Below are 22,446 nucleotides of genomic sequence, written 5' to 3' on the forward strand. Positions count from 1 at the left end.
GCCAGGACCTAGGAAGAAGCGGCCAGCAGGAGTGGAAGTGGGGCAGTCCAGGGGAAGCCCCGCTCCAAACCAGCAAAACCCTCCCCAAAACCACCGACCTGCTCTTCAGGCACAGCTCCGTGCCATCCTGCCGCTCTCCGGAAGAGTGACAGCTCTGCCTTTATGCTTTAACATAATTTGGGGGGCTTGGACTCCCATCATCTAGATTTGTGCCTTTGGGTATTTTCAGAGGGGAAATGTTTAAAAAAAAAACAAAAAAACCTGGGCACACAACTGAGCTCCTGTGATTTCCATATCAGCTGCCGTACATGCACACGGCATGGAAAAATCCTTAGGAAATTTCTGTTAAAAGAAAAAAAAAAAAAAAAGGAAAACCCACACAACATTGAGCTCGCTGGACACAGCATGCCAGGAGGGGCTGACAGAGCTGTTACGGTCTATTGGGCCAATAATCCACAAACTAAGACGGATTTATTGTACATGGCAGATCGTAACAGCTCCAAAGAAACCATCACTGTCTCCTGTGCTTAAAATTCACTTTCTTTTGAAAAAAGGGCCAAAATATGGCTTTACAAGATAAGATGCGTGGTTGTACCATTCTGTGACAGACAGAAGCCTGTGCAAACACATATATGTTTATATATATATATATAAATAAATAAAATATCTGCTCTTCCAAAGCAAGCAGTGCTGCGTTACCGGGCTTGGCGCGCTGCTGTTACCGCTGGATTACGAGGCTGGGTTTCACCTCTGCGAGCAAGCGGGATTTGCAGGGGCATTGTTTCCACCACGATATTACCACCGACCACATGGGAAGATAAAAACAGCGCCTTAAAGCCAGATCGGGCCCTGCAGAAATCTGGCCGGGCTGGCTGGGACGGGGGAGCAGGTGCGGGGTGCAGGCTGGGGTCCCCCTCGGGAAGGGGAAGGCGCAAGCCCCCAAAAGTGAGGTCCCCGCGCGTGGGGAGCGCTTCCCGATGGCACTGCTGGCACACCACCAGGCCAGCCAGCACGGGATGAGGGGGTATTTAAGAAATAACGCCAATAATTAACACCAGAGCCTGTGCCATCCTCTGCAGCTTTGCTTCTGGGCACCTACGTGGGGACGGGAGCCCTCCGGAGGAGCCCAAGCCGGTGCGGAGGAGTGGGGTGAGACCAAGCCTGCAGTAATTGCGGCGTCTGTTCAAATCACTCCAACGCTGGAAATCACGCTGGGCCTGGATGAAAGCTTACAGTGCGGATGATCATATCAGACTGGGATAAAAGAGGATAAGCTAACAGGTTTAGTGCACAGCTTGTCTGAGTTGGTGCTGCCGCAGAGGGAGGAGAGGAGACTCCGGCTGACCCCAGGGGTCCCGGCACCGACGATCCCCTCACCAGGGTCCCGGCGCTCCGGCAGCACCCGAGCAGTGTCCCTTGGTGGGAGATGTCTGGAAAAGGGACAGGGCACCCTGCTTTGTGCTCGGTGCCTGGGCAACGGGCTGGGGCAATGCCACATGCTCTCCAGGCAGGGCAGCACACTCACCATGCTGGCCACCCCCAGCCACCCCCTGCCCCAAATCCTGGAAGGAGCACAAGACCCCGGCAGCGCAAGAACCACAGAGGATTCCCCAAGACCTCCTGGGCACGAGCAAGCTTTCGGCTGGGCTCAGCGCTCCAAGCAGTGCCACCAGCTCCCCGCGGCCACTCCACCAGCCCAGCGGGCAAGGAAGGGGCAGAGGGGACGTGGCGAGCACCGGGATGGGGACACAGCCCCGCAGGCAGGGCTCAGTGGCCACCGGGTCAGGGAGAGGGAAAGCGAGGGGCTTGGACTGGCCTCGAGCTCCGCAGAGGGAGTTTAGCCGAGTAATTAGAGCAGGAGGCTGTGAGTCAGCAAACGATGCGTAACCTCGCCGATGTTGACAATGAGGCAAAAGATGGCAGTTTCGACTGAGAGCTCCTGATGAAAGGGCGTATTTATATATGCAAGAATCAGAAACTCTGAACAATTGCATGGCTGGTGACCCGCTCTGCAAAACACGCTACTTTACAATGACTGTCCAGCTGCCAAATATTTGACGGCTTTAAAAATAATTGGAAATAGAGACGTGTTTGCAGCCTAGACCTAAAGGAACAAGGTAGCGGGAGGAGGGACCAGGCTGGTTTCAAAAAAAAATAACGACAGACGGGGGAGAAGACACCCGCCAGCCTCTTCTCCGGCATCCAAGGCCGCGGTGAGCTGGTTAACTCGCGGTTCCACGGCTGACCTTGACAAACGCCGTGCTTCAGATGCCCTAGAGAGAAGAGCCGACCATCGCAGAGATCCTCCCCGCACAACTGCCATGCTCCTGGATTTATATTGAGGGCGAGTGCTGGCCTGGAAGCAAATCCCAGCTCCAGCCACAGGCTCGCTCCCTCCCAAGGGCTGCAGTCGGAGGCAGCAGCGCGAGCGCAGGTAGGGAACGCTCCTCCCCCACGGTGCAGCAGCCCTGACGAGGAGAGTTTAATTAACCCTGGAAAGCAATCGTTAACCATCCAGCCCGGGTAATCGATGTGGAAGGGGCAGCTCGCTTCAGAGGGACCATCTGCTTTGGGGAGGGAGGGCTTGCTGCCCACCTGCCCTGCGCCTTCTTCTCCTTGTGTGAGCCGCCGGCTGCTGCTGGCCGGCAGCGGGGTGCAGGGTGGGCACGGAGCAGGGTTGAACCCCCGGGGGTTTCACCACGCTCGGCACCCACCGAGCTCCCCCAACCGTGGCAGAGCTGCGTGCGAGCGGGGAGCGCACGAGCCAGCTCCCCGCTGCGGGCTGCAGCCCCAGGCACCAGCCCCTGCGCGCTCGCCCCCTCTCCTCTCTAATCTCTCTTCCCGTAAAGCCCCAGGTCTCCGAGCCACGTGATTTCCTATGAGTCGCAGCCCTTGTTCCAAATACCACCTCTCTCCCTGGCTGGAGCACAGCCCCACAGCACGAGCCCCAGCCTAGCCACAGCCTCACCGCTGCCCGTGCCCCACGCCGGCGCCAGCACCAGCACGCCAGGGATGCGGCCGCTGCCCGGGCCGAAGCAGGAGGGTGCCAGGAAAGCCAGGCACCAACCTGGCCCTGCAGCGGGGGGAGGCTGTATCCACCAGCAAACCGAGTCTGGGGCACTCCCAGCCCCAAAAGCAGGGGAACTCAGCATCCCCTCCACCCCAGGCCCTCCTCGTCCCGCTCCCCATCCCCGTGGCTGATTCCTGCCCTCGCACACCCCGGGCCAAAGCTCGCCCGATGGTGGCTGGGGGGGCTTGAGGGGTCACGGAGATTTGTTAAAATCATTAAACTTAATTTAGACCACAGCACTGTCTTTCTCACGGGCGAACATTTTTGCTGACAAAAATCGAAGGCTCTTTCTCCTCCTGCCCTTGGGGGGATTTCTTCCCAAACCTAAGCGAAGCCAGGCCCCCCTGGGGGAGTACTGAGGCTGTGCTGAGTCCCACACAGCCCCCCCAGCCCCCAATTGCTGTGGCAGGGAGCACGCCCGGGCTCCATTGCACCCAACAGAAACATTGGCCTCATCCTGCCCGCGCTCCATCCACGAGGAGCCGCAGCCCCGGCACGATGTGGGGCAGGGGCAGGCTGTGACCCACTCCCTCTGAGGCACCCGTGCACTGGGGAGCTCAGGACAGAGGGACAGGGATCGGCGCTCAGAGCCATCTCCGAGGCCACATCTGCTGGCGGAGCCACATGGGGACGAGGGCCCAGCAAGCCCAGGGTGTCCTCCAGGCACCGGGGCTGCTCCCCAGCACGGCACAGCTCTCGGCACGGGGCTGCAGCCAGCTTGGCGCTGGGGTGCAGCACAAAGGCAGCCCGGGAGGGGAACGGCAGCACCTGGTCCTGCAGCAAGGCTGGGACCTGAGCCCCTGGAAGGCATCGCGGCTCCTGCTCCGACCCAGGGACCCTTCCACCTCTGCTGGGGAGCAGGGTGCCCGATTCCCTCACATCACAGCAGACCCACACCACCCAGTAACAGGACATGAGATCCCCATGCAGGCAGAGTAAAACAGCCCCGGGGTTTGTTCCAGCATCTCCCAGAGCCCCTCTGCTCCCCGTCCTCACCGCGTCCCGCAGGGCAAGCCCCAGGTCGAGGACACAGCACGGCACCCGGATGCCTTGGGCACCCCAACCGAGCCGGTGCTGCTGTAGGGATGGCACAGCACAGCCCTGGCACCAGGGAAAAAAATCCTGCCCTTGTCCTCTCGTCTCCCTCGAGGCCAGCAGGGAGAGTTCAGCTGCTCCGCTCCCACGAGCTGTCGTGAGAAGCAGGGTGACAGATGGGTCCCTAGGATGGCCGTGACCGGCAGGATGAAAGGTGACCCACAGACCAAAAAGCGGGTGCGTGCCCTCCTCTGCCACGGGGCTGGGGAACACACAGGGCTCGTCCCTAACGCCACCCACCTTGGCAAGCAGGGTCCCTGGTGCCAGCCCGCAGGGTCCCTGCCAAAAACAGCCCAAAGACACCGCCATGAGAGGTGGCTCAGAGGGGAAATGGCCGTGCTTCACCCCTCCAACTTTCCACTCGCTGCAGCAACGCCTGTTCCGCCCCTGGCTGGCAGGGAAAAGGCTCTGGGCAGGGAAGAGCCTCGCCCCCAGAAAAGGGAACCCCATATCCCCCCCCTCCGACGGCCAGGCGTGTTTGCCCACCAGGTGCTTGGAGGAGGGGGCAGGAGGTCCCAGCTCCACCCCGGTCCTGAGCTGGCAGCAGCAGATCCACCCCTGTGCTTTCTAAAAACTGCCGAGAGGGTCCCAACTCCTGGGGAGGATTTCCCCCCAGCAGGCAGACAGCCCTGAGCCAGAAACGCAAACGTCCGATGGGAGGAGAAAGGAGGAGGAGGAGGAGGAGGAGGATGCACCAGAGACACCATCTGGACCCTCTTGTTGCTCTGGGCACAGCTCAGAGCCCTCGCCACTTCCCATCCCGCACCAGAGGACCCATCCACGCCCCCCAGGGCTGCTCCAGCGTCCTCCCAAAAGACACCCGGCAGGGTCCTGTCCCCCTTTGCGCACAGCAGGACCTCCCTCGCCCCCCTTCCCAAGCGTCTCCCCCTCGGGCACCAGCAGGATCGGGGGTGGGCTCCAGCCCAGGGCAGCCGGTCCCACTCCCACCGTGCGCCGCCTGAGACACGAGCAGTGACAAAATTTAAGGCCTGAAGCTGAGTGCAACCAAGCACCTCCCGCTCCCAATCAGCTCCTGCAGGCGCTGGCATAAATCAGGAGCACGGCGCCGAGCCGGGCTGCGGAGCCCAAGCAGCCTCTCCCTGGCCACCCCGGGGCCCGGCCAAAGAGGAGCCTCATCTGCCCAAGCAATTCAGCCTGCAGCCGAAATCCCAAGTCCCCAGCTAATCCCCAGAGCTCGCCGCTCGGCGGGGAGCCCCGGGCCCATCTGCGGGATGCCAGGGCCAGAGGAGAGAGCCCGACGGACAGCAGAGAGTGCTCCTGCGCGGGCAGGGGAGGGCTGTGGGCTGGGGGAGCTGATTTGCTCCTGCCTCCCCAGATGCTCTGAGTGTTTGCGAGCCTTCCCTGTCGAGCGAACGTCCTTTCACATTAGCTGCCGGAGCCGCAGCCTCGCAGCAGTGTCAGGTACTGCCAGCGTTCGGCTGCTTGCAATTACCGGGGCACTCGGCGCGGGTGCAGGCGAGGGCACGACAGCTGAAAACGCTCCCCGTGGCCCCTGCTTCTCCATCCCGTGGGAGCCCAGACCCCCTCCCAGCTCACACCCAGCACCCCCAGACCCCAGGGGGGAGCTTGGTGCTGGCACCAGTACCCCCAGTCACCTGCCCCCGCCATCCCTCGTGCCAAAAGCCCCCCTCCACCAGTACACCAACCCATCCCATTTTAATCTTCACGCTGCATCAGCACGGGGGAAAAAAAAAACATCTTTTTTTTTTTTTTTGTCTTAATCTTTACCTGGGGTCATATTTACTAATCCTCCCACTAATCCCCTGACGCCTTTGCAAATAAAAAGGCCCCGTCCTGTCCTCGCAGGGGCTGGGCGCCTCGGGGAGGTGCTGCTGCTGCCTGCAGGGCCGGGCACCGGGGAGGGAGCCGGCGTCCAGCACCCGCAGCCCAGCACAGGGAGCGACCGCACCGCTGCTTTTGCATTCAAGGTGACTCCAGTTTTCCCATTAAGACGGCTAATGAGCGTTTTTTAAGGGCTCTTTATTTAAGGAAACAAAACCCGACGCTGGCAAGGGGAGAAGCCGAGCGGCGCGAGGCAGATCTGGACACCCCCGATGGATGGATGGAAAACCTACAGCCCTCCCCTCAGCCCCTGGGGGCTCAAGGGTTTCGAGGCGGGGTGACCACCTGCCTCTTAGGAAGGGCTGGGTGCAAGGCCAGCCTCTGCAGAGGTCCCCTGGGACCCCCAGGAGCGCCCTGCCCAGCACCGTGCTCTGCTCCTCAGCCGGCTCCTTCCCCCCACGGCCTCCTGCCCTGCTCCGTGCTGCCCCTGGGCCATGCCACAGCCCCAGCCCCTTCCCTCCCCTCCCGGCACGCCTCTGCTAAAGGCCAGGCCCAAACATTGCTCAGTTGCTCTCTTTGCAAAGTATTTCGACACCTACGTGATAAAACAAACTCATCAATAGAAACGCCCTGACGGCTGGCTTTCCCCCTTTCCTTCCTTCCTCCTCCGCACACATACCCAGCTGCTCGCTTTGGAAGCGCCCATGTGCGAACACACAGCTTCTCCCGAGCCAAACGGTGTCAGTCTGGCAGCGAGCTAGCGCAGTCCTGCCGGGGACCAGCACGCCCCGAGATGGGGAGCTCCGCGCCGGGAAGCTCAGCAGCGCCGGAGGGGAGCGGAGCCGTCGGTGGCAGCCAGATGTTACCCGGCCACGGGGACAGGAGCTGAGCTCGGGGACAAGGCGTGGGGGGCTCCAAGCCCAGGGTGCCACAGGCACCGGCTCCTGGAGCCTTTTGGGATCAGCAGCACAGGGCAGGCAGCAGGGTCCCCCCCCCCCCCCCTCCCCGTGACCTAACTTGTTGTGGCAGCGTGGCCCTCTCGGACGCGAGGCAGCGCACACTCGGCCGCAGACAGCACCTTGCTGGAATTTGCGAGCTGTCCTGATGCATTACGGCACCAATGCCTCGCGCTGCTCCCAGACCTCCCCCCACAGTGTCACACCAGCCCCCCCCCCCCCCCCACCTCGGGGACGAGGCTCCAGCAGCTGTCCCCAAGGGCCGTGGGGCGCGGGGAGGTTGGGGTCAGCCGGAGCCCGCCCGCGCCCCGGCGCTCCCACAGGCAGAGAGGGACGCAGGGCCCTTCCCCAAACCTCCCCCTTCTCATCTTCTGCATTTATTTTCCTGCCCCAGCTTTAAATAGCAACTTCAGCTGAGCTGGGAGCCGCTGACAGACTCCCACTGCCTCCTCCCGCGGCTCGGCTCGGCTCTGCACAGCTTGGCACAGCACAGCTCGGCACAGCTGACCTCCCCACACCCCCCCCCCAGGCCCTCAGGACCTCCCCGTGACACACAGCCCCCTCCCCAGCACCTCTGCACCGCTGCCTCCCCCTCCCACAGCAAGGCAGAGCCCGGACAGATTGCAAAACCCCACCGGAGATGCTTTCTGCAGGGCCCCCGTGCCCCAGCTGCCCTTGTCCCCCTTCTGCCCCCCACCTCCCGGGTCACTTCCCCTGCCTGTGGGAGGAAAAGCGTCCTCCCTGCATCCTCTTTCTGGCCGAGCACTGATTTAATCAACACTTTCAGAAAGGGGCAAGCGCCCTGCACGCACCCAAACCAATCTGATGGGAGCCACCGAGGTGAGCAAGGGCGCCTCGATTCAGCCGTGCACCCACGGCTCCTCACAGGGCCAGGAGGTGCAGAACCCACACCAACTTCTCAGGGGTCACCGCCTCCTTTTGGGGATCCTGGGGGCACCCGGTGGACTCCTCAAGTCCCCCGTGGCCAGCACCCCCGTCCCCCACCCCACAGCTCCATGCCAGCCCGTGCCAAGTGGTACCAGGCCAGCAGCAGCACCCAAGCACACCCAAACCTCCCACCCTGTGCTGGGTCTGTGCTCCGTGGCCTCATCGCTCCCACTGAGGTGGGTGGAGGACGGGCCCTGGCCCCACCTGAGGCTGCCACAGCGCTGCTCAGAGCCCCCATCCCCGGGACACCTCCCTGGTTTGAGCCCTGCTCAACCCACAGCGTCCTTCCTGGCCCTTCCACCGCGCCGGAGCGCTGCAGGGGACCTGGGCGCGTGCCAGGGCTGTGGGCAGCGGGGACGTCCTGGTCCCCATGGTCGGTACGCGCTCACCGCACGCCCACGCTGCAAAGGATGCTCGCGGAGAGCCGGGTGCTGGCGTGCCTCTGCCCACAGCTTCCAGCACACCCCAAATCCGACCTGTAAAGCACACAGGGGGCCGGTGGCCCCCCCACCCCGAGCCAGGCGCATGCGATGGGCCCCACAGCCACCAGCCCTGCCGGGCCCCACGGCGTGCCCCACGGTGTGCCCCACGGCATGGGCACGCCGCAGCGGGATGCCCAGGGGAGGAGGGAACAGGAGCGGCAGAGCAGGCTGGAATAGGAGTGTGAAGAAACGCCTCTTGCGTGCTCTGTCCGGAGCCAGCGAATGAGGCCATATTTGAAATGCTTCGCATACCTCCGGTCATCAGATTAGGGAGATGAAGAAGGTAAAGCAGAGGGCAAGACGAGCGCTCCCCGGAGTCAGCGATCCTCGGCCGCTCGCTCGCAGAGGTTACAGAAACTGGGGGAAAAGTCCCCGGCAGCAGCACGGGGGAGCCAGGCACGGCACGGGGACGGGAGGTGCAGCGGGGCCAGCAGCAGGGGTGACAGCGCTGGTGGCACAGAGTGGCTGGGGGGGGGAGAGCACCGTGCCAGGTCCCAGCTGGCAGGCGGCACAGAGCGGCACAGCCCAAGGAGGACGAGGTGTACGGGGGCAAAGGGGTGGCACAGGCAAGGGCTCTGCCTGCCGGGGGCTGCTGAAGCTGGAGAGGAGACAAGGCCACACGCAACCCCCATGCAACACCTGAGGGCACAGCTCTGGCACTCGCCCTCGCCGTGGACTCAAATCTCCAGCCGAGCAGAAAGAGAGAGCCCTGCACTGCTGTGGGGAGCTCCCATGGGTCTGCCCCACGCTTTGCACCGCTGTCAGAGGGTCTCGAGCCCCTCGGTAGCCGCCGTCCAGCTCCAGAGCCTGCCTCCGACCAGCAAGTGGGCTGAGGGATGAAGAGCCTGGAGAGCACAGGGACAGCCTGAGGGACACTCGGCCCCTGTGGGCGGTGGAAACGAGAGCCGATGTTCGGGATCATCCAGAGCCACGGCCTTTGAGATGCTCAAGCGACAGGCTCCAGGCTCTGGACTGCAAACAGCTTTTCTCATGGAGTTCTGAGGAAGAGAAAGAGGCACAAAAGCCACAAGAGCAGGTCCCGGCAAAAAACAAGTGAGAATTAATGACCCCGAGGCCCACAGGATGGCAAGAGACCACCTGGGGTCAGAATGGATGGAGCTGTGTTGCTCGTTTGGGCGCAGACGGACTCTCGAAAGGAAGACTGTGGGAGATGGATATTGCCCAGACATCCCTACAAAGAGCTGGAGTGGAGACAAGAACTCAAGGCGGGACTGCAAAGGCAAAAATGAGACATCCATCACGTCCCGGTGCTGGGCGAGACCGGGGCTGCCCTCACGCTGCAGGCAGACGCCAGGAAATCAAGAGATGACCAAAGGCAGCAGAGGCAAAGGAAGCTGGAGGCCAGCATCCCCAGCCTCGTGCTCCTGAGGCACAAATCCACACCTTGCTCAGGCCTGAGCCGTCCCCAGAACACAGACATTGCCGAGCAAACTCACACCAGCATCGGATGGCTCTTATGGGCCCTGCTCTGCCCGGCAGCCTGGCTGCAGAGCAGGCAAGGAGCCGCTCCTGGAGCCCCTGCTGGTACCTGCAGGACCCAGTGCCCTACAGGTGGCTCTCAGGCCCTCGGAAGGAACCTGATCTGGCAACCCAGAAGTGAAAAACCAAGTTTACAACACAGCGCAGGGCATGGTTATCACCCACACCAGGCTCCCGTTGAAGACCTGTGTCGTGCTTTTGATGATGGAGAGAGCCAACGAGCCCAGCCCTTCCCAGCTCTCAGCTCTCCGAGCCGGAGCACCAAGCGCATCCCGCTTGGGAAGTCAGGAGGTGGCATCTCCTTTCTTTGCCATCAGCTGTAGGGACAAAGCCAACACGAACCGTCCCATGGCTGGGCCAGCTCTCCACAGGCATCACTCTGTGAAGGTCTGCGTCCTGCCGGCACAACGGATGCCCAAGTTAGGCTGTGGAAGATCCTCTGGTACAAGCTAAACCATTCGAGCAAGGGGAAACGGAGCCAGATCCTCAGATCCCAAGGCAAGAGCAGGGACTGCAAGCCAAGCCTTGTAAGGTGGATCCAGCAGGGCCATTACCCACATCCCTTTCCCATTCTGTGATGGCGTGGGTGCCCCCAGGGCTGGTTCTGCGCAGAGGATGGGGCTGGTGACACCTCGCTGGGGGAGTGGGACAGGAGAGGCCACCAAGCAGATGGCCGAGCTCCTCAAGGGAGGCACATCCGCCCACACCAGCAGGAGTAAGCATGCCAGGGACACCAGGAGCAGGAGCCTGCGGGGTCGTGCCGGCTGCTGGTCCGTGACACACCGGGCTGGGAGTGACCCAGCAGCAGCCAGGGCGGCAGAGCCGGCTGGGGGCCCGCACACACCGAGCGTGGCCGCTGAGTGTGCATTCGAGCCCAGCACTCCTACAAAACACAGGGATTCTCCCGCCTTTATCCTGCCTGTTAAAAAAAAACGTGACCTTAAAAATCCTTTTATTCCTATAATAACAGGCTGCCACCCGTGCACAGCAACGAGTGTCATCCCAGACCGTGCGGTGCCCTCCACCTGCTTCCAAGCCACCAGGAGAAAGAAAGCAGGAGGAAACCACCCCAAACTGCAGCACCACGGCACATCTCCAGCTCTGTGGCACCCCAAAAGGAGGGAGCGTGGGGCAGAGCAAGGGCCTGCTCTGCGCCACATCCACACCACAGATGCTGATGGACATGAACTCCAACTCCATCTTCAGACACCTGAGGCCCATTTTCCATGGTGAAACACACATATTTGGGGCTGGGTCACCCCGTCCAGCTGCCTGACCCTCACTGCAGCTCTCCCAGGGTGCACACCCGACCTCTCCCCTTGTGCCCCTGCTGCCCCACAGCCTCCCCTTCGCCCCCTTCCCCACCCAACACAGCCCAACCTGTGCCAACCCACACCCGGCGCGCTCTGCCCTCCGTGCAGGGCACAGCTGGACACACATCCCCAGGAGAACAGCTCCAGCCCGGGGTGACACCAGGCCACCTCCCATGGCCAAAGGCACGCATGGCAAGCGCTCAGGGCAGAGCTCTGCACCTGGAGCAGCAAACAGCACGGGACGTGGGGGGCAGCTGGGACCACCCCTGGCCAGGGCGTTGAGGAGCCCCTGAACGGCCCCCACGTTCCCAGGAGACAAAGTTGAGTCAGGGGAAAAGGAAAAAGAAAAAAAGAAAAAAAAAAAAGAAAAAAAAAAAACCTTTGAGTGCAATATTTTAGTTGAGCAACAGAGCATGAGTAAAGGACGGAGGCTTTTCGTGGTCTGGTGAGTTTAAGCTATGAGCTGAAAGTTTAACTATTAATACACTTAATCAAGAGGTTGTTCCTACACCCAGGGTTTAGGAAAACAAACGTGCCACCGGGGCAAGAGAGGAGCAGCAGCGGTGGGAGACGGGGCTGGAGCAGCCCTGCTGAGAAGCTCCCTGGGGGTGCCTCTGCGGAGGGGGGGTGCAGGATTGGGACAAACGGGGCCGGATCCGGCCCCAGCAGCACCCGCCCAGCCGCGGCTGCTCCGCGCGGGATGGCAGGCAGGCAGCCAGGACGGGGCAGCCCGCACCGGTGAGCAGCAAGGAGCCCAGGGCTGCCCACGAGCAGGAGCAGGAGCCATGAGGGCAGCACAAGGAGCGGCAGCCCCGGATCCAGCCCCTTGCACAACCCTCTCCCTCCTGCCCCCGAAACAGGAGCTGGGGTGGGCGGGAGGGCGAGCGGACACGTCTGGGGAGGGCAGGCTGATGGAAGTTGTGCAACGTCCCCGTGGCCCAGGACAACAGCGAGCGGCACCTGCGCTCAGCCCGCACCTGCCCACAGCCCCGGCGGGCCCCAAACGCAGCCTCAGGGCCAGGTGGGCACCGGGCACGGCCCTGCCCCTCACACCACACCGGCACCCCTTCGGCCCCGCTGCTTCTCCCCTCCTTTGTTAGGGAGGCTGAATTTCGGAGCACGGCGCCCACGAACCCCTCCTCCGCTGACCCACTTCACACCTCGGGGAGCAGCGGGGGGACCCGAGCCCCCCAGCTGGGCAAGGATGCCCACGGCAGCGCCACACTCGCCCTGCCACAAAATCCACATCAAGGACGACTCGGCTCAACGCCTCGGACACCTCCTGCGTTTTTTTCCCCACCGAGGCGGTGTAACCCCACTGGCCCATGACACAGCCCCACGGCCCTCACCGAGCCACGGCGTCAAGCCACGAGCACCCTGCCAGCACCAACCAGCTGGGACAGAGCCCCCCCGACCCCCTCATGCCATGAGGAGAAGCCCCCCAAGCGTTGCCCCGCTCTGCCCGGGCGGCCCTGCGAGGCTCCAGCACCCTCCGCGGGAGGCCAGGAGGCCGGGACGAAGTTGTGCGCGCGGCCGGCAGGCCCTTTGTTACTTTGCTTTTGTTGTCACCCGCCGGCGCGTCCCCGTCCCCCCCCAACACCCGCCCCGAGGTCAGGGCACGGCAGCTGCCGGCCCTCCCCGCGCCACCCAGCGCCAGCCCCCGTGTCCCCAGCGCGACCGTGGGGCTGCCCGGCCTGGTGTGGGGCACGGCTGGCAGGGGACGTGGTGGCCTCTGCTTGTGGCCCGGGCTCGTGCCACACGGTGCCACAACACACTTGAATCCTTGTGGGCAGGAGCTCTTGGCCACCCAGTTTGGGGCTTCACGCCGTGTTTTTGCCTTTCCTCGGGGGTGCGGGGTGTATGTGGCAAGTTGCTCGGGGCGGAAATTTTTAAGAAGAGGGTTCCCACAGATGGAGGAGCAGATGGGGAAGGGCTCCCACGCCTGCCAACCCGGCCCTGCGAGGAGAGCCGGCCCTGCCCTCCCGCTGACCACCACCCCGGGGGGGCGAGCACCTCGGCCTGCCCCACTGCCCCCTGCTCCGTGCCAACAAGCAATGGCAGCGAGCGCGGCCGGGACTGGCATGAAAGGCCCCGAAACCCCCTTGGGCACCACTGGGGCCCAAGGGGACGGCGCTGGGGACGCTGCTGGTGGCTGCTCTCGGCACCCCCAGCCACGAGGCGCCGTGCCAGGGACCCGTGACACCCCCGGGGCAGGCCGGCGGCCGCACGAGCAAGGCCCAGGTGCAGCCGGGGCCGGCGGCCGCGACGCGTTGGGGCCGGAGGAGCGGACAAAGCCGCCACAAAGGGGCTGCTGACACAGCAGGGCCCCGCTTCCCGAGAAGCAAAACTTCCGCCACGCAGGGCCGGGGAGGACACGGCCCCAGGTATCCACAGCCGGACGGACGGATGGACGGCACCCCTAAGGGGTTAGGGGGGGGCACGGGACCGCAGCCCCCCAGCCTGCTTGGGGCCGCCTGGGCACGTGAGCCCCCCCGTCGGCTGCGAGGGAGCTGACCCGGGAGTAAAGGTTGGCAGGCCAGGGTCAGGCCCGGCGCGGCGCGGCACACATGTGATATCCCTTATCGCAGGATGTGTGCGCAGCTTTGTTTATGTGCGGGACGCCGGGCGGGAGGGGCTGCTGCCCCCAACCCCCCCCATCCCCACACTCCCTGCCCTCTTCTCCCGATCAATCATCTGAGCAAAGAACGAAATGACCCAAACCAAACAAGGGCCCCGCAATAAGAAGGGACGGCTCCGACGGGCTGGATGCAACCTCGCTGCGAGGATAAAAAAAAAAAATAGTAATAATAAAAATAAAAGGGGAGAAAAAAAAAAAAAAAAGCAGCAGTTCACCCGTGGGGCCTGCCTGGCTCCGACTCAGCGGAGTTTCGTACAATAATCACAACATTCAGTCATCATTCACAAAATCCACTATCGCTTTACAGCTGGCAGCACCCGCTCTGGATGCGTATTAGATATATTACACATTGTACACTGCGATTCGTCTGCTTCCATTTAATCTTTTATTCTTAGTGTATGTTCAGTGCCCTCACATCAAACGCAGGGGGAGCGGAGCTTTATGAATTGCATATTACAGATCCGGCAGCGAAGTGGGAAAAAAAAAAAAAGAAAAAAGAAAAAAAAAATTTTTTTTTTTTACTTTGCGAGGGGAAGAAGAAAAAAAATAATAAAAAAATAAAATAATAAAAAAAAAACTTCTCGGTTACTTGTTACACACGGCTCCGCCGCACCGCCCGGCACCGCTCCCACGGCCGCCGGGAGCTGCCCCCGCCGCCCAGGCGGCACCGAGCCCCCCCCGGAGCACCGGGAGCCGAGCGCGGAGGCTCCGCCGCCGCCCCCCCCCCCTCACCCTGCCCCTCTCCTTTCCTCTCCCGGTGTCCCCCACCCCCGGACCTCCACCCCCGCCGCGGGGGGACCCCGAGCACCGCCACCACCACCGCCGCCGCCGGCTCCCGGTCCCGGCGCCCCGCTCGGTGCCCAGCGCCCGGTGCTGGCGGCCGGCGCCGCGGCCCCGAGCCGGCTCGGCGCTAGCGGGCGCCCCCCCGCTGCCCGCCGCCCCCGCCGCCCCCGGCCGGCCCCGCCGCCGCCACCATTGTCACCCGGGAAACCACCGGCGGCCGCGCCGGGCACGCCGCGGAGGCGATGCTTGGGGCGGCGGGGAGGGCTCCCCCCCCCCCTCCTCCTCCTCCTCTCCTCCTCCTCCTCCTCCTCCTTCCCTCCCTCCTTCCTCCGGTTTCTTCTTCCTCCTCCTCCTCTTCCTCGTCCTCCGCCCCCGCTCCCACCCCCGGCCCCGTCTCCGGCGGCCTCGCCGCCAGCCGGCACCGGGGCAGCGCCGCCCGGTAGCGCATCCCGGGCGGGCCGGGGAGGGGTGTGCATGATTTTAAGGGAAGGGGGGGAAAACAGGCACAGAGAGGCTCGGCCGAGCCGGCACAAACTTTGCTCGTTACGAAGCGGCCGCCGGGGAAGCCCGGGGAGGGCGGCGGGGCCGCCCGGGCGCCGCTCGAGCAGCAGCGGCCGCAGCCACCGGCGGGGCCGGGCCCCCCCCACCCCCCCGAGGTGCGGGCAGGCGGCCAGCCCCGAGCCCCACCGCGGCACCGAGCGCTGCGGAGCCGTGCGGGGAGAGGCGCAGCAGCCGCGCCGCCCCCCGGCCCCGCCGCCCCCCGCCAAACTTTTTTCCCGAGACTTTTTCCCCCAACTCCGCCGCCGCCGCCCGTCGGGGCTGCTGCACCCCCCCCTCCTTCCCTTCCTCCTTCCCTTCCTTCCTCCTCCTCCTCCTCCTCCTCACCTCGGGGAGGGGGGGGGGGCCGGCACCTACCGGGAGCTGGGCGCGGGGAGAGCCGCGGCTGGGGCGCACGGAGCCGCCGCCGCTGCTGCTCCGGGCAGCAACGGGGAAAGGGAAAAAGGGAAAAAGGGAAAAAAAGGGAAAAGGGACGGGGTGGGGGGGTGCGGGGGGGACACACACCGGGGGCGCGCCGCCCGGGGCTGGGGAGGGGAGGAGTGGGGAGGGGGGGGGGGGAGCTCAGCACCTGCCCGGTGGTGCCGAGAGGGAGGGAAAGGGAGGAAAAAGGAGGGAAGGGAAGGAAAGGGAAGGGGGGGGGGGGGTAACGAGAGGGGAGCCGAGGCGGGCACGGTGCCTCGCCGCCGCCGCACACCCACCTCCACATCGCCGCTCGCTCTGGGAGTGCACAGCCCCCGAAACGCGCTGCACGGCGCTGCCGCGGCCGCTGCCCGCGGCTGCCGGCAAAACCCGGACCGGACCGGACCGCCCCGCGCCGCGCCGAGACGCGCGCGCCCCCCGCCGCCCCGTGCGCGCGCCGCCCGGAGACCCCCCCCCCAAAAATCCCACCCACCCCCCACATCCACCTACCAGCACCCCGGGGTCCGACAGCCCCGCTCGGCACCGAGCGCTCCCCGCCCGCCGCACGCCCCCACGGGGGTCCCCTTCTCTCCCCCCCCACTCGTGTCCGTGTCCCCCCCCCCACCACCACGCGGTGCCACCCCCCCCCCCCAGTGTCCCTCGTGTCCCATCCACGCCTGCGGGGTGTCACCGCGCTGTCACCCACCCCGAGCGTCGCGCCACGCGTGTCCCCGTGCCGTGTCCCACCCGCATCCCGGGGGTGTCGCCCCCACCCCGATCTGCCCCAAAGGTGCCCCCCCCACACCCCCCCACCGCGCTCCCCCACCCCTCATTCCCCTCCACCCGCCCTGTCCCCCCATCCCTCCCCACGGGTGTCACCCCACCCTGTGCCACCGCCACCCCAGGGTGCTCCCCTGTCCCCCCACCCCGTGACATTTCACCCCGCTGTGCCCCATCCCACGCCCCCCCCCCACTGGCACAGCCCCCCTTGGGGCTGAGCGCCCCCAACACCCCTGCTGCTTGCAGGGACAGTGCTTGGGACCCCCAGCCCAGCGCCCCCAAGGCTGCCACCACCCCCAGCCCATGGGGACGAGGGGCTGGGACACCCCACTCCCCCCCGCAGCACATCGGGCATCCCTGGGGGGGCACCGGGCCCCCCCCCAGCCCCACTGATTCCCCCAGCGCAGTCACTGCTGGTCACGCTTTGGAAATTCCCCCGAACGCACAGCATCGAGGCTTCAAAAATGATGCCTCACCTCGAGGGAGGGGACAAACACCTCCCCGCTTTGGACCCTGCTGAGAAGTTTTCTGCAAAACTTTTTTTTTTTTTTTTTTTTTTTGCATCATTTTTCTTTCCCCTGGCACGGCGGAGCTGGCTGCAGGATGAGTCCCCGCTCCGCTCGAGCGAGGCTGAGTACCAAGCCTCCGCTGAAAACGCAGGCAGCCCGGAGTTTGGGGGATTTCTTTCCCAGTTTTGAGTGGTGGGAAATGAAAAATTGGAGCTAAAAATTCATTAAAACTCGCTCTTCAGCAGAGAGCACTGCAGCTTTCCAGGGACAAACAGCAACAAGCCCTCAGTCCTGCAGCCTTTTTGGTTGCCAGCAAATATCCGAAACCTTCCAAAAGAAAACACTGACAAAAATGAAACTCGTTTTTGTTGCCGTTGATTTTTTTTTTTTTTTTTTTTCACAGGAATACAAAATCACTTCCCACCCCGCCTGAGTCTCTAAATGAAACAAAAATGTAGACGGTGCAACGAGGGGGTGCGGGGGGTAGGAACCATAACGTGAAGGCGCTGTGAATGCGTTGTTTGTATTTGATCCACGTCTTGTTAATTATGCAAGTTTCACATATTTAGCAACTGGGATTTTCAAATGCGGTTGCTGCTGGTGTGACGATGCTCTCGCTTCCCCACGAGTGCCTCGAGCCCCGCGCGGGCACTTCCAAAATAAAAAAAAATAAAAAATCTCTCTCCGGTGCTGCAGCGGGGAGAGCAGGAGCTGTGGGGCGAGTGCGGCTGTGGGGCCAGCCCCACGGCTGAAGGACCCCACAAGGGACCAGTGCCACCCGTCCCACTCCTCACCCCGGTCCTCGCACAGGCAGCCAGACTCTCCCGTGCTCCAGTTCTCACACCAGGCTGGTGGATGCTGGTGGCACTGGTGGCACTGGTGGCACAGGAGAGGGACAGGTCCCCCTGTCCTCACCCTGAGCAGTGACCTACAAAGCCCGTAAAACCCCACAGCCACTTAGCAGGTGGACACATCGCCCTGGCCACGGTGACACGTCCACCCACTATGCTGCCGTGGACTTCCTGGGGCTCTGTTGCATTTATTTCACCTTTTTTTTCCCCATTTTTATGGACCTGAGTTTGTCCTAACCTTGAGTGCCGCCGTGGAGCCGACGTCCCCCTCGCAAAGGCAGGGTGGTGGCAGGGCCCGCGGCGGCTGCGCCTGGGTTTTGCACACACCGTAGCATGATCTCACCCTCGGCTTATTTGGAAAGCTCCAGCCGATGGGAAGTACCTGTGCTGGGGGCTGAAGTCATTCCAAGCGTGCTGGGCTGCCTGAAGGCGCTCGGTGCCCGTGGGGTGCCGTGGGGGAGCCCAGCCCACCGGGACCAACCCCGAGAGGGGAAACTGAGGCACGGAGCGGAGCCGTGAGCTGCTCAGCACCACGTAGGAGGCAGAGAGCAAAGCCAGGAGTGCAGCACTGCAACCCCCTGGGCTCCTGAGCATCCCTGGTGCTGGTACCCACTGCCCCACATCCCGCTGTGAGAGCAGGGGACGTGCCAGGCGGGTCCTGAGCACCAGCAGCTGCTCCCCGCACAACCCCATTAAATCCACACGGACCTGCCTTTGCTCTGCAGAAATTCCCGGCCTTCCCGTACAGCAGAAAGGAGGTTGGGGCACTGAGCCCTGGGCACAGGCATCCCCTGGGCCTCCTCCCTGCCCCCAGATCTTCTCCTACAGCCTGCCAGGGGCGGTGGGAACGGTGACCCCCGGGGCTACGGGACAGAGGGCGAGGAGGGGGATGGGGGTGGAAGGTGAGGAGCATGGGGGTGGGGGCTGAGGGGGATGGGGCTGGAGGGCACACGGGTGAGGGCAGTGATGGAAGTGGACGGAGGATGAGGGGACAGGGCGCAAAGCAGGCGTGCAAGCAGCGGCGCTGCCTCCAGCCTGTGTGTGCCAGAAGCGGTGCCAAACCCTGCCCCGCCACGCAGGGCACGTGGCTCCCGCAGCGAGGCCCTGTGCTGTCTCCTCTCCCCCGGCTGCTGAGCAAATCCAGGACCTCTGCGTGGCTCCAGGCGGAGGCCCGGGGCCGGGCAGCCGCAGCATTGCTGGCATAACAGCGGGGAGCTGAGGCCGGCACCCGAGCGCCGCAGACGGAGCCGGGTGGGCAGAAAGCCAGGGGGCAGGCAGGGAGGGGACGGCGGGGTCCGTGCAGGTACAGCGGCCCCAGGATGCCAGCGGGATGCGGGGCTCCAGCGGCTGGAGGGCTGCCAAGGCTGCGTGAGAAGATGCGTCCCAACAACCTCCCGCGCGCAAGCGCGTTCCAAAAAAAACCCGACCCGAAAACCCCGAGCCCAGCCGCTGTGATCCAAGTGGGTTACAGAGCTGGCACCCGCTCACCGCCTCCCCCGTGCCACCACCCAGCGCGGGTGCAGGGCTGCGGGGACCCAAATCCGGACAGACGCGGACCTCAGCGCCTCTCCGTGAGCCTCTTGGCAACACCCCTGAGCTGGGGGCCCGGATTTCTCCAGCCATCGGTGCCTGTTGAGATGGGTTCCTGCCCAAAATCACCCAGCACCGGGGCGCTCAGGGGGATGCAGTGCCGCGAAGCTGCTCTGGATGCAGCGCCGGGGGAGCCCCCGCCCCAGCTGGCTGCTGCGAGCCCGTCATCTTTGGAGAAAGCAGCTTGCTCCGTAGTGCTGCAGGAAAATGGGGCAGCAAGCGGCCAGCGGGCTCTGGGTGTTAACCTGCAGCTCAGAGCGAGCCCCTCCGTGCCCAGAAGCCCCCAGCCCAGAGGCCCCCCAGGCCAGCACCAGGCTTTCAGGGCGCAGAAGCTTCAGGCCCCCGGAGCTGCATGCCCGGAGCAGCACGTAGCCCTCGGCCAGCCGCGCCGCGCATTAATTGAGGCTCTGTCTGTGTTAATTTTTAACCCCAGCTGTCTCCCACATGGCGGGCACTCGCCGCAGCGGCTCGTCCTGGCCCCTGCTCCCAGGGACGTGCTGGGTCCGGACACCCCATCCCAGAAAGGGCCTGGGGTGGGGGGGACACAAACTCCTGCAGCATGGCCCTGGCCGGATCCCCCCCCCCCTCCGTGGGACCCAGCACGGGACTGGGGAGGGGGGGACGCAGCTGGGGGCAGGCGCGCAGGGCTGGCCGGCGCAGCCGGGAACGGGGCGGCTGCGGTCGGGGCTGTCCCACGGCTCCTTGCAAACTGCAGCAGCCGTTGCCCGGGAATGTCCTGGCAGGAGGGACCCGGGCCTCAAAGCAAACACGCGCGGCGGCAGTTGGGAGAAGGGCAGGAAGCCGCCTTCCCTCTGCCCTCTCCCATCCCCGCGCGGCTGCGTGCGCCCCGCCGTGCGCGGCATGGTGGCGGAGAGGTTCGGCCCCACGCTGCGGGGCGAGGGCAGCGGCCGGTGGCTCCGTGCCCATTCCCTGCCGCTGGGAAGGTGGATGGAGCTGGAAGCCTGGTGGCCAACGTGGGTCCGCAACGGGGGGTCAAGGCAGGAGCTCCCTCCCTCCCCCACCAGCACCACGCAGGGGTTTCCGTGGGCTGAGCGGCTGCTTGCGGCAGTGCCATGGGGCTGGGAGCCCGTGGGGGCATCAGGATGCCCAGGGGATGGAGGAGAAGGGTAAAAGCATGCGCTGTGCTTCCGCAGCGCCCAACGGTGCGTGGGACCGGTGCACGGTGAGCGGGCGGTGCTGCCAGCACGCCCACGGCGTGGCAGTGGAGGAGCCGCGAGGACACTCGAGCCGCAGCGTTCCCACCTCCGGGGACCCTGGCAGGCGTTTTTTAGAGCAGGGATTCGCCTGGAATTCAGACGCCCACGTGGTCCAAAATAGCCTCGCTCCAGCATCCGGAGCGCCCTGCAAAAGCCATCTGCCTGCGCAGGCTGGGACGCGGCCGGGTCCCTTCCCGGTGGCTCCCGCTGCACGTGGCCGGAGGCCGGTGCCCCAGCCCTGCCGGCCAAAAGGGAGCAGCAAGCCCCGTGACCCTCAGGCAGGACGGGGACGCTCGTCCTGGGACGCAGCAGCACAGCTCTGCCAGTGCCTGCGGCTTTTTTGGCTCTCCCAGGCGTCCGCTCAGCAGCCAAGTCTGGGAGGACACCAGCGACACAAAAGCGTCTGTTCTCAGACCGAGGTGGAAGCTGAAATCCAGAACACGCCGGAGAGAAGAAAAGCTCTTCCACCGGTATCCTTCCACACTTCTTCTCCCGGCCAGCCCTTTTTCCATCCCTCACACCACCAAATTCAGCACCAGTCCCGTGGCAGGACTGCGCCCCTCAGCCCCGGCACCTGGGAAGGGTGAGGGAAGGCTCCCTGCTCGGGGGGCCCCCGCAGCGGGGACTGCAGGGACAGATTCTGAATCGCTCCCGCCTGCAGCAGCACTCCGAGCAAACACCGATGGTTGAAGGCAACTGCAATTTTAGAGAAAGATATGTAAGTGAAATGATTTCCTCGGGAAATATCAGAAGTTACTTATGGCAAGAGCTAATTTGGGCACGCTTGAGTCAGGAGCTGTGGAGGAACAACCACAGAAGCCGTGCTGGCCTCCCCCTCACCAGGATGGCAGTCAGGGCACCACCTTCCCCCAGCACATCCACCTCCCTGCCGCCTGCCCTGAGCTCTTGGCCAGGCAGCCAGCAGCGGGGACAACCCTTGGGAAAGGGCAGCCTTGGCACCTCACGGTCCCGTGCTGAAGGAGATCTCAGGGGTGTGAGTCCCCGAGAACCACGGTGTCGTCCTGGGCATGTTTTTGTTTTATTGGGGACCACGGAGAAGCAATGAGCTGGAGGCAAGCTCTCAGAGCAAGCCCTGGCTCACAGCAGCATCCCTCCGGGCGTGCCTGCAGTGGGCACAGGAGGAAGGTGGTGTCTGGGCTGCCTCTGCGGGGAACCTTCCCCACCCAGCAGGGAAGCCCCACCTGCGTGCTGGAAAATGCCCCAGGCCCAGGGCACTCCTCTGTGCTCCCGTACGCTGGCCGTAAGGACATCAGCAGCAACTTGCGATCAATGCTATTGAAAGGATCTGACAGATCTGGCTGTGTGGGGAGAGGAACCTGTCCCCCCCCGAGCTCTTCAATGCCATCCATCATGCAGGGTGATGCCACCCCGCGCTGATCCGCAGCCTGTAATGGATTGGGAGATGTCAGAAGGACCCACTCAGCCCAGATATGTCTTCCTCCAGGAAGGGAGATAGGGGCTGAGCAACATCCACACATCCCTTGCATCACAGGCTTGCTCCTCAACCTCCTCAGACACCTCGAAGTCATCTCTCCTTGCTTCATCTTCAAGGGACCCTTCAATAGCAGAGCTTGACTGAAAGGGTGGCACCAAACTCTCAGGCAAACAGAGATGTGCAAGGGTCCCGTCTGCGTCTTCTGAGGGGTCGCAGCCTCCCCATGAGCAGCAGCAGTGGGGTGCACTCACCTTGCTGCTCCTGCTGCCTGGGAGGCACCTCCTCACCAAAAGCTCTCCGCAGCCTGTTTGGGAACACGGCTTGTCACCAGGACCAGCTCCCCACCACCCCACCTCACCTCGCTGCTCCCTCCCCCAAAGGTTTCCTGTACCCAGGGGGGAAACCTCTGCAGCTCCCCCAAAACCTCTGTCACCGAGAGCCCCGGAGGGTGATGTGGAGCTGGGCCCGAAGCTGCTTTGGGCACCGTGGGAGTCGTAG

At 64.0% G+C, this 22,446-nt stretch overlaps 2 protein-coding genes across 5 annotated transcripts in view; both read right to left on the reverse strand.

The window, feature by feature from the left end:
- CXXC5 (CXXC finger protein 5) overlaps positions 1-16,085 on the reverse strand; it is a 34,117-nt gene extending 18,032 nt beyond the window's left edge. Inside the window, exon 1 of one of the 4 annotated variants that reach the window (XM_072023370.1) lies at positions 16,056-16,085. The gene's annotated coding sequence lies outside the window, so the exon portion shown is untranslated. Of the gene's footprint in view, positions 1-15,503; positions 15,657-15,844; positions 16,000-16,055 lie in introns of those variants that run through there. The other 3 variants (XM_027468412.3, XM_027468410.3, XM_027468411.3) reach the window with 3 other exon arrangements.
- NDUFA2 (NADH:ubiquinone oxidoreductase subunit A2) overlaps positions 15,117-22,446 on the reverse strand; it is a 107,675-nt gene continuing 100,345 nt past the window's right edge. Inside the window, exon 3 of the mRNA XM_072023372.1 lies at positions 15,117-15,358. Coding sequence (XP_071879473.1) covers positions 15,132-15,358 — 227 coding nt within the window. The 3' untranslated portion in view covers positions 15,117-15,131. The remainder of the gene's footprint in view (positions 15,359-22,446) is intronic.

Source organism: Anas platyrhynchos, chromosome 14, assembly GCF_047663525.1.
Source record: "Anas platyrhynchos isolate ZD024472 breed Pekin duck chromosome 14, IASCAAS_PekinDuck_T2T, whole genome shotgun sequence".
Lineage (NCBI taxonomy): Eukaryota > Metazoa > Chordata > Aves > Anseriformes > Anatidae > Anas > Anas platyrhynchos.